Source organism: Lagenorhynchus albirostris, chromosome 1 (genome assembly GCF_949774975.1).
Source record: "Lagenorhynchus albirostris chromosome 1, mLagAlb1.1, whole genome shotgun sequence".
Lineage (NCBI taxonomy): Eukaryota > Metazoa > Chordata > Mammalia > Artiodactyla > Delphinidae > Lagenorhynchus > Lagenorhynchus albirostris.
In genome coordinates this window covers 29,154,310-29,165,475 of record NC_083095.1, presented here as the reverse complement: position 1 = coordinate 29,165,475, position 11,166 = coordinate 29,154,310, and the positions used below count along the sequence as shown (strand labels likewise).

At 35.3% G+C, this 11,166-nt stretch overlaps 1 protein-coding gene across 10 annotated transcripts in view; it reads right to left on the bottom strand.

Annotated features, from left to right (window-relative positions):
• Positions 1–11,166, bottom strand: part of NUMB (NUMB endocytic adaptor protein) — a 187,299-nt gene that overhangs the window by 32,425 nt on the left and 143,708 nt on the right. For 6 of the 10 annotated variants that reach the window (XM_060139600.1, XM_060139655.1, XM_060139625.1 and 3 more), the window contains 2 exons: positions 5,692–5,766; positions 89–121 (listed from right to left, as the gene is read on the bottom strand). The exons of 1 other annotated variant lie outside the window; for it this stretch is intronic. In XM_060139600.1, coding sequence (XP_059995583.1) covers positions 89–121; positions 5,692–5,766 — 108 coding nt within the window. The remainder of the gene's footprint in view (positions 1–88; positions 122–5,691; positions 5,767–11,166) is intronic. 3 more of the 10 variants (XM_060139633.1, XM_060139663.1, XM_060139638.1) reach the window with 1 other exon arrangement.

Genomic DNA, 11,166 nt, shown 5'->3' with positions numbered 1-11,166 from the left:
GCTGTACTTCTTTTTCAAAAAATGTGTCAGTGCTATACTAGGGGTGTAACTCCTTATAAAGCAAGCATGAATGTGGCATCAAACTTACTTTTCCAAAGAAGCCTTTGAAGAACTTCCTTTCCTGGAGGAACAGGGGGACAGGTCGAGCGCTATTATTGTATGGGCAAAATGTCCCAAGGTTTCACAGCAATAAGCACATACAGAGGTTGGGTGAAGGGCAAAGTAGGAGAAGGGGAAGGGAGTGAGAGTTTTAAAGAGTTATCCATACCAGGAGTGACAGGGAAAAAGGAAGGGTGCATGAAAATGCAGCGAAACATACTGTATGGCCTAATAATCCGCAGAAAGAGAAGAAATCAGAACCTGTATCCATGCAGAGCAACTAGTTACTTTAGCATTCTCTACTGACTTTTAAAACAGAGATTATTCAAATTTGGCAGCAGAGAAAAAGACTAGGACATACTGGTTTGTGAGATTTGCATTTAAATTTTCGTAATAGTGAGTGGTAAATTGATCGGTTCACATACATTTTTCAATTTAAAATCAGTGGTCAAATATGTGGAAGTCACCAATGAAAAAACCAGTCCACACTCAAATGATCACAAAGTAACATTAAAAAAATGCTACACTTAAATTATGAGTGTGAAGGGAGGGTCCTTGTCAGACTTTTTCTTGCTGAGTTCAAAATGACACTTTGAGAATTCTTACTTATGCATTAGGACAGGTTTGTATGTATGTGTGTGCTGATCAATTCCATAGCAACTGTGGGGAAATAATAGATATGTTCTATTTCAAACACAGAATAAATCATCTATAAAGAACACATGGCCAATGCTTTCACTGGAGCTGAGAAAACTAGTATATTTGAGAACCAAACCACATCTGTTAACCACAACTAAAATTTGAAGAATAGGGTTGTTTTCTTTTTAAATGCTACTGTTTTAGAAGAAAGAAATTTGTACTGACAGTTATAACTATACAATTCTAAAACTACATAGGTAAAAGAGACACAATTGTCTGTGGTCCCAGCACCAATTTTTAAGCATATACAAACCTTGAAAACTGCCCACCATTTAAAATCTGAAGAACTTATGCAAAGTAGATGAGTTCTAACTCACCCAAGCTAGCTTAACTTTAACATTTCCTACTTTGGTTGAACTATACTTTAAGCCTTTACCTTTTATAATCCATTATTAATAGTGAATAAATGTCTAGAAAAAGACAACTCTACAGAAATTTGACTCATAAAACTCATTCAATACTCAAACACTGAATGGTTTATTTTTTCTCTAGGTTTTGAAAATCACAAACAGCATCAAATATTTCCATAAAATGTTTTGAACTTAAGCTAGAAATATAATAAGGTAATTGGGATAGTTGTAACAATAAGACTAAGCTTATTTCTGCTGCCAAGTTTGGTGACCCTAGTTTCGTTAGACTTTTAGGTAACCACCAGCTTTTAAAAGATGCAGCCCAAGTTAAAAGATTCACCATTCTTTAGGGATAGGAAGATGTGGGAAGGAGATTTGTTAATATTTAATTTAGCTCCCAGAAAAGCTCCTGTTAAACATGGAGTTTGCCTTCTATTTATAAAAGACCTCAGATGTTAATGAAAAAAGTTGACGTGCAAAATGCATCAAAAGACAGTTATTAGAGTAGAGAATAATATTAATTTTAAAAAATTAAATTATGATTCTTTTACCTGCTAAAACAAGAACATACATTAAAACAAATTTATCAAATAGCAAATAAAAAATCAACATATTAGAAACTGGTAGTGTAATGAAACTAGTCTAAAACCAAGACAGAGAGGGAGAAACACAGAGACAATGGGAAGAAAAGACATTTTAAAAGGAAAGGCATCTTGCACCAGTATCAAGCAAGATAACCAAAGGTCCAATACACTTTTTACAAAATAGATTGATAAATGACAGTACTCCTCCCCCTGCAACTAACTCTGCATTAAGGCAATGAAAATGGGCAATAGTCATTTCTGTCATTTATCCTATACAATCTAAGTCCCTAAGTGGCTAACTGGTAAAATTACGCCACAAAGTAAATGAATGGCAAATAACTGTAACTAACTTTATGCATATAAAGTAAAAAAAATTTAAACATATTTATGCTCTGAGAAGCATATGTTGTTTAGTTACAATATCTTTTCATTTGAAAATATTAAGTATGCTGATAACTTCTAACTGAAGTTAAAGTAATCCTAAATTGTAAGGGACTACTTGGAAGGAAAAAAAAAAACTTGCAAATTATCCTGCTTCTTCAAGCCCGCACAAATTTAAAAAGCGCTAGAATGTTACACTTTTAGTTCAAAGATCATTTGAGTGATAGGTTTAAGATGTTTGTTTTCCTATTTAACTGGTACATCTGAGCTACATAATTCTTTAAATTTTAAAACTTTTCTGGCATTCAAACTTGTTCCAGACATGCTATTTCTTCTTTAATCTGTAGGTCTGTACATTTTTACATTTGCTTCCATTTATTTGAAACGATAAGAGGAATATTTATCATCTATGAAAATAAACATCTCCAGACACATAGCTTTTGGCACAATATAAGCATCTGGCACAGTAGATTATACATGTTTGTTAGATGAATGTTCGCTAAAAGAAGGGAAAAAGGCATCTAGAAAATTCTGTATAGTAAAAATATGAAAAGAAGACAAAAAGCATGAATTTTTGTGGACTAACATGATCTGAGATGAACAACATCTGAAGACTTCCAACTTTCTGCAGCCTTTTTCATACAGCATCAGAAAGGGTATTAATAGAAGGGGAAGTTCCAGTGAGTATAATAAATAGGAAATTGGCACTAGTCTCCCAAAAATTCAATCTTATTTTTAAAAATACTTGTTTGCCTGTGCAAAACTATTATACAACACTTGCTCCAAGTCTCCTGGGTAGGGTTAGTCTGAAAAATTTTAAAGAACTTCTTGAATCAAAAGTTCAGAAGTGGTCAATCTTCCTTCAAAGTTCAAAAGTTTAAGTATGTCCAGAAAAGCAATCCAAATATGCATAATTTCATTTTAGTTGTAAAAGACCATGGGGAAATAAGGATTTTTAAGAGATATGCAAAAGGGTTTCATAAACTTTAAACATTAAATATAACATTGTTATGATGGTTATTACAAAATTCAATTTGACCCCATATTGAGGACTGAATTGTTTTCTGTATATTTATTCCAGAAATATTTTTTGAGTGGCTACTATGTGCCAGACACTGTTCCAGGCATAGATATAATTTTTCAAACAGCAATTTGGTTCCGATTTCTAGTAAAAATAAAAACTTATTTTTTCGATAATTTTATTATTTAAATAAGTCCTGTATCTCAAATAACCATGCTTATAGTTTACAATTTCCTTGGTTAAAACCAAAAGGTAAAATAAAAAAATTCACTCAACTAAACAATCAGTTTTAAAACTAGACGGCTTCCCTGGTGGCTCAGTGGTTAACAATCCGCCTGCCAATGCAGGGAACACAGGTTCGAGCCCTGGTATGGGAAGATCCCACATGCCGCGGAGCAACTAAGCCCGTGCGCCACAACTACTGAGCCTGTGCTCTAGAGCCCGCATGCCACAACTATGGAAGCCTGTGCGCCTAGAGCCCACGTTCTGCAACAAGAGAAGCCACTGCAACGAGAAGCCCACGCACCACAACGAAGAGTAGCCCCTGCTCGCCGCAACTAGAGAGGGCCCAGGCACAGCAATGAAGACCCAACGCAGCCATAAATAAATAAATAAATGGACAGATAGATAGATAGATAGATAAATAAATAAATAGAGGCAGGCACTCTGCCCTTATTAAAAATAAATAAATAAATAAAAATAAAAATAGACAGTGAATAGTGGCTATCTCTGGGACTGCAAGAGATTTTATGTACTGTTTTTGTTCATTTGTATTTTACAGAATGAACATATACTACCTATGTAATAAAGAGAGGTTTCTAATTAAAAGCAGGTTAAAGAAAACTAGACAGTGAAGAGGACTGACTGCTCATTAAACAACTAAATACCACTTCTTAATTATCTTCTGGGCAAACTTAAACCATCCCTAGTTTTTCCTTATTTAGAGAGTAAACATGAAGCCATATGCTGAATTAAGACTTTCCAAAGGCTCATTCCACAGTGACCTTCCAAATGTTAAGTTTATGTAGGCTCTAAGATTTTAATAACTATTTAAGGTTTGTTTCAGGTCTATCTAGTCTATTCACTGATTCATCTGTTGTTTTCAGTTATTAGCATTATGATGTTTAATGACTAGTAGGGTAAATCATTGCATTACTTTTTAAAATGTTCTTAGAAAATCTTATTCTATTACTGAACTTAGAATTATTTTGTTAAATAAGAGATTGAATTTAAATTTCCTGGAAAACTGCATTATCTGAGGCTGTATTTAACTGGGGACTATATTTACATGGACACGGCAAGTCTATAAATTATTATATAAAGTCCCTTTAACATTAATGATGATTAAATGGAGAGCACAGATAGACTAAGAAGGGCTTCAAACATTTAAGAATTTAAATGACCAAAATCTGCAGTAAAGGGTATGTATGTGTGTCTATATATTGTTTTGTTTTTTAGTTTTTTGCATACCATAATCAGTTATTTTTCTCCTCCTCTCCTTTCTATAATAGATTCAGACATTTGTTCGAAAACATAATCCACTTCTCTGAGTTGGTTGCTTCCTTGACTTTGTATCTTTTATATTGAGGAACTGTATGTAAGAGGTCATATAGAATGTACCAAGAAGCAGAAAAGTTTTATTAAGCAAATTGAGGGGAAAAAAAAGCACTCATTAGTAGCCAAACTTGTGGCAGCCCACCATACCAGCAAACCCAAAGCAACAAGTATTTAATGCTGTTCTGGGGCAAGGGCATGCAGAAGTAATGCTTAAAGCTTTCACAGCAAAGGGGGGAAAGGCCACACATTGGAGAGAAGGTTGTGAAGAGGGCTGTCAGAATTTAAGAAACATTCTTCAAACCTATCCAAAATATGAAGTTAACACTTTAATCTTAACCTTTATGAACTCTGAACTCATTCTCTCCTTTTATTAAATACACAGGCATGTGCCTGGGATGTGTTCTATGGCATAATAGGCAAAACAGACATTATTTATCCTGGAAAAGGACTCTCCATTTCAAGTATGCTGAAGTTTGTGCAAAAGGCAGGGAAATACATTGTTTATGTTAGAGGAGTATAGAGAAGGAAACTGGGGAGTAGCAGTAATGATAATTAAGTCTCCGCAAAATGTAAACCTCACCTGCTGTCAACACAGATATCTCTATTTTACACTTTTTCCTGGAAAGCTGTTTCTTATAGAGTTAAAATCAGTAATTTATAACCCAGTTGTCACAGTTAGGTTAAAAGACTAACTGTAATAGTTTTATCCTGGTTTTAGAATATTATTCATCTATAAGAATTCATACCACTTGCTTAATATGGGTTCTGAATTAAAAGTATCTTTTAGATAATGTCTGGCCTAAATTGAAGAAGTTGGTCATTGTAACTTACACCTTTGGATGGACAACGTGAAATGCTCTTTATTAATGAGCCCACATATTTTGCCTTAAGAGAAATACTGTTCTTACTGGATAGTGGGTCACTAAAATTTACTGAGCAAAATCTTTTGAGAAAATATTTACAGCATATAGATCAACACTGGCAACCATCAAATACATACAGCTTTCAATCTTTTTACAGCATCTTCACAGATGTGCATTCCTCTTGATTCATCAACTTCTACATGCCCAAGGTACTGTAGAAAGAAGAGAAAAGTTACAGCTATTGCTGTTTACTGAGTAGCTACTATACAGTAGATATTACATGGTAGAAAACTGAATATTAAAATTCCTGCACTCAAGAAACTCACAGCCATTATAGAAGAGTTAAGGTAATGTCACTTTACTTACCCTCAGTGTCCTCATGTGACTGAGATTTAGAATAAAGGTCTCCAAGAGCTGTTATAGAGGAGTAGGCGAAAAAGTACATGATAAGCACTAAATGTTACCTGAATCTATTGGATCTGAGGCATAACAGCCTATGCTAGACACAGTTACTATATCTCTAAACATAAAAATAGTCCTAAAACAAAGTGTGTGTGTGTGTGTGTGTGTGTGTGTGTGTGTGTGTGTGTGTGTGTGTTGAAAAGGTACAAATAAAAAACAGTTACTCAAGGGCTGAAGAGATCACATACTCCTTTTATGGGAAGCACATAAGAACAGGGCAGAAAACTAAAATTTTAAGAAGGTAGTGAGTGCATCTGAGCTTTAGAAGATGTGCAGAACTTGAAGAAGCTGTATTGGAAAGGTTGGGAACCTATTTTAGGCAGGTAGAATTTAACAAAAGCTATAGGTGTAGAATAGAATAACTATATATCAGCAAATATTCCTGTCTGGCAAGAATATGAGATATATGCAGCTGGGGAATTTGAACACTGAAATGAGTCTGTACTTAATCCTAGAGGCAATGGAGAGCTAATAAAGCTTTTTTTGGTTTGTTTTTGCAAGGCAGTAATATTATTCAAATTGTACCTTAGTATGGGAATAGTCTTGGGTTAGAAAGCACAAAGGATGATGGCAATATCACAAGTGCTCTCTCTTAAAAGGAAATTTAGAGTCTGGTTCTGGGTAAGATGGAGTAGACATACATTACCCTGTCCCACCCTCTGAATGAAACCATAAAACCAGAACAGAATACATGGAAGCACCTATTTGAGTTCTCTGTAAAGAGTATAAGATGAATCAGAGAAGAATACCAGAATTCAAGGTATTTCTGAACTGGCAGGGAGTTTACCTTCCCTGCCCCTCCCCCCCTTTGGTACCTCCAGCCTGAACTTTACACAGCCAGATATCCAAGTGAGTGCTATGGCACAGACAGAACTCTGGGAAAAGCACTCTAGCTCCGGCCCAAGGACCAGGTAAGGTAACTCCTTATCCTCAGAGAGTATAGGAATCCCCCTCCCTTTTATTTATCTTTTTTTGAACTTTCACATCCCAGTCCCCAGGAAATTCCATGGTGGTGTCTGTGGTAGCAGCAAGGGAAACCTGCAAGAGCCACACACCTCTGAGAAAAGGCAGCTGTCCTCTGTTTAAAGAGACTGTGATTCCAGGAAGGTGGGCCAACACCTCCACCCCCCTTTCTACTTCCCCCCAGCCGAATCTCCCACCATTTGGCCCTGGATGAAGATGAAACAGTAGTAATTCATGGGCACAATAACCAGTGCCCTACGAAACACAGGCATGGAGAGTTTAAGTAACTTGCCCAAAACCATTCAGCTAGTGAATGCTCAAACCCAAGCAGCCTGACCCAGGACAGTCCTATAATGTTCATATACTGAATTTTTCATTTTTACCCCTATCTTTCCAATACTGAATAAATGCATAAAACCAACATATTAAAATCAATTTAGGAAACTGTTGGACTTTAGGTAGCAAAATACCTGAGGTATCGATCATAAAGATCACATAGACTAAGGACATTAAAGAATTGTAACAGCTATAATTTTGAATAAACATTATACAAAGCAGCAAGAATGCTCACGTTTAAGTGAATCAAATAATATATATATTCAGTTATATATAATATATTATATATATATTCCTTTTCAGATTCTTTTCCATTACAGGTTATTACAAGATATTGAATAGTTCCCTGTGCTATACAGTAGGTCCTTGTTGGTTATCTATTTTATACATAGTAGTGTGCATCTGTTAATTCCAAACTCCTAATTTATCCCTCCCTTCCCCTTTACCATCTGGTAACTGTAAGTACATTTTCTATGTCTGTGAGTCTGTTTTGTGAATAAGTTCATTTGTATCGTTTTTTTAGATTCCACATATAAGTGATATCATATAATATTTGTCTTTCCCTGTCTGACTTCTTCACTTAGCATGAAAATCTCTGGGTCCATCCATGTTGCTGCAAATGGCATTATTTCATTCTTTCTTATGGCTGAGTAATATTCCATTGTATGTATATATCACATCACCGTATCCATTCATCTGTCGATGGATACTTAGGTTGCTTCCATGTCTTGGCTATTGTAAATAGTGCTGCTATGAACACTGGGGTGTATGTATCTTTTTGGTTTTTTTTTTTTTTTTTGGCCATGCCATGCAGCATATGGGATCTTAGTTCCCCAACCAGGGACAGAACTTGTGCCCCTGCAGTGGAAGCACGGAGTGGTTAACCACTAGACCACCAGGGAAGTCCCTGCACGTATCTTTTTGAATTACAGTTTTCTCCAGATATATGCCCAGGGGTGGGATTGCTAGATCATATGGTAACTGTATTTTTAGTTTTTTAAGGAACGTCCATACTGTTCTCCATAGTGGCTGTACCAATTTACATTAACACCAACAGTGTAGGAGGGTTCCCTTTTCTCCACACCCTCGCAAGCATTTATTATTTGTAGACTTTTTGATGATGGCCATTCTGACTGGTGTGAGGTGATACCTCATGGTAGTTTTGATCTGCATTTCTCTAATAATCAGCAATGTCGAGCATCTTTTCATGTGCCTGTTGGCTATCTGTATGTCTTCTTTGGAGTAATGTCTATTTAGGTCTTCTGCTCATCTTTTGATTGGGTTGTTTGTTTTCTGATATTGATGTGTATGAACTGTTTGTATATTTTGGAAATTAAGCCCTTGTTGATCACATCGTTTGCAAATATTTTCTCCCAGCCCATAGGTTGTCTTTTCATTTTGTCTATGGTTTCCTTTGCTGTGCAAAAGCTTCTAAGTTTAAGTCCCATTTGTTTACTTTTGCTTTTATTTCTTTTGCCTTGGGAGACTGATCTAAGAGAATATTGCTACGACTTATGTCAGAGGATGTTTTGCCTATGTTCTCTTCTAGGAGTTTTATGGTGTCATGTCTTGTATTTAAGTCTTTAAGCCATTTTGGGTTTATTTTTGCATATGGTGTGAGGGAGTGTTCTAATTTCATTGACTTACATGCAGCTGTCCAGCTTTCCCAACACCACTTGCTGAAGAGACTAACTTTTCTCCAATGTGTATTCTTGCTTCCTTTGTTGAAGATTAATTGACCATAGGTGTGTGCGTTTATTTCTGGGCTCTCTATTCTGTTCCACTGATCCATATGTCTGATTTCATGCCAATACCACATTATTTTGATTACTGTAGCTTTGTAGCATTGTCTGAAGTTGGGGGGTGGGGTTGTGCCTCCAGCTTTGTTCTTTTTCCTCAGGATTGCTTTGGCAATTCTGGGTCTTTTGTGGTTCCATATAAATTTTAGGAGTATGTGTTCCAGTTCTGTGAAAAAGTCATGGGTAATTTGATAGGGATCACATTAAATCTGTAGATTGCTTTGGGTAGTATGGCCATTTTAACAATATTAATTCTTTCAATCCAAGAGCATGGGATATCTTTCCATTTCTTTGAATTGTCTTCTATTTCCTTCATCAATGTTTTATAGTTCTCAGCATATAAATTTTTCATCTCCTTGGTCATGTTTATTCCCAGGTATTTTCTTTTTTGATGCAATTTTAAACGGGATTTTTTTTTAACTTTCACTTTCTGATATTTCGTTGTTAGTGTAAAGAAATGGAACAGATTTCTGTATGTTAATCATGCATTCTGCTACCTTGCTGAACTCATTTATCAGTTCTAATAGTTTCTATGTGGAGTCTTTAGGGTTTTGTATATAAAGTATCATGTCATCTGCATATAATGACAATTTTACCTCTTCCCTCCCAATTTGGCTACCTTCTGTTCCTTTTTCTTGTCTAGATTAGAAAAATTTTAATTCAAAATTATAGGCTGTCAGAAATGTCAAGTGTTTGGTGACTCTGTGAACTCGTTCTAGATGTTGAGATTGAGCTCACACCCAGAAATAATAGAATACTTTGTCACTGAAGACTGCTTTTCATCATTCAGTCAGATGCTACAGTGATATACTACATATTACACTCAAATCCTGGAAAGTTGTATTTTTCAGCTTGGAGACAGTGATGAATGGCCATTTAAATAGTTCTTCGAATTCGGCTCTAGAAAATATTCCTTCATGTTCTGTTGATATTTGGCTTTCTTCAAAGCCTAATAATATATTCTTAATTTCTTGGTCCAATAAGTAAAGAAAATCAAGTACTGGGAAAGAGTAAAATCTCAGCAATTGAGCTCTCAGCATTGCTGTTCTAACATTTTAAGAAATTCTGACATCTCATTCTGGGTACTTGCCACATATACTATCAATTTTTTAAAATTTGTTATTTTGTTTTTTAATTTATTCTCTATCCTTGATCACTGACTCAATGCCAAATATGTATTTTTAAAAATTACATTATCCTGAATTTTCTATTTTGCTGTACCAATATTTCTTTCTATTTTGGCACAAGCTGCTATTTTTGATCATTATGTTAACAACTGCTTTGGCATAATCACTTTTGCTAATTTTTATCCCACAGAATTTTCCTGGTTATTTCCCATGTTTATTCTTTGGGATCAACTTTGTAGTAATTTTGTTCAGTTGCTGACAAATAAAACCTTCGGGATTTTAATTAAGATTACCTTAAATTCACTGGTTAATTTGAGAAAAACTGACATAATATTGACCCATTCCATCTAATACTATTTATTCAAGTCTTTTATGTCTCTGAAGTTTTAAGGTAGGCTTCAAATACACATTTTCTAGATTAATAAGTATTTAATAATTTTTGTTGCTACTGTGAACTGGCTTTACACCCATTATTTATGTATATATTTGTGTATATATATTCTTTTAAAAGACTTTAGTTTTTAGAGCAGTTTTAGGTTCACAGGAAAACTGAGCAGAAAAGTACAGAGTTCCCATATACCCTCTGCACCACCCCCCCAGCTTCCCCCACTATCACATTCCACACCAGAGTGGTACATTTGTTACAATCAACAAACCTATAGTTTATCCACAGTCTATATTAGGTTTCACTTTTGGTGCTGTAAATTCTATGGATTTTAACAAATGTATAATGACATGTATTCACCATTGTAGTATCATACAGAATAGTTTCACCGCCCTAAAAATCCTCTGTGTTCCTCCTATTCATCTCTTCTTCTCCCCTAAACGCTGGCAAGCACTGATCTTTTTACTGTCTCCATAGTTTGGCCTTCTCCAGAACTGTCATGGAGTTGGAATCATACAGTATGTAGCCTTTCCAGACTGG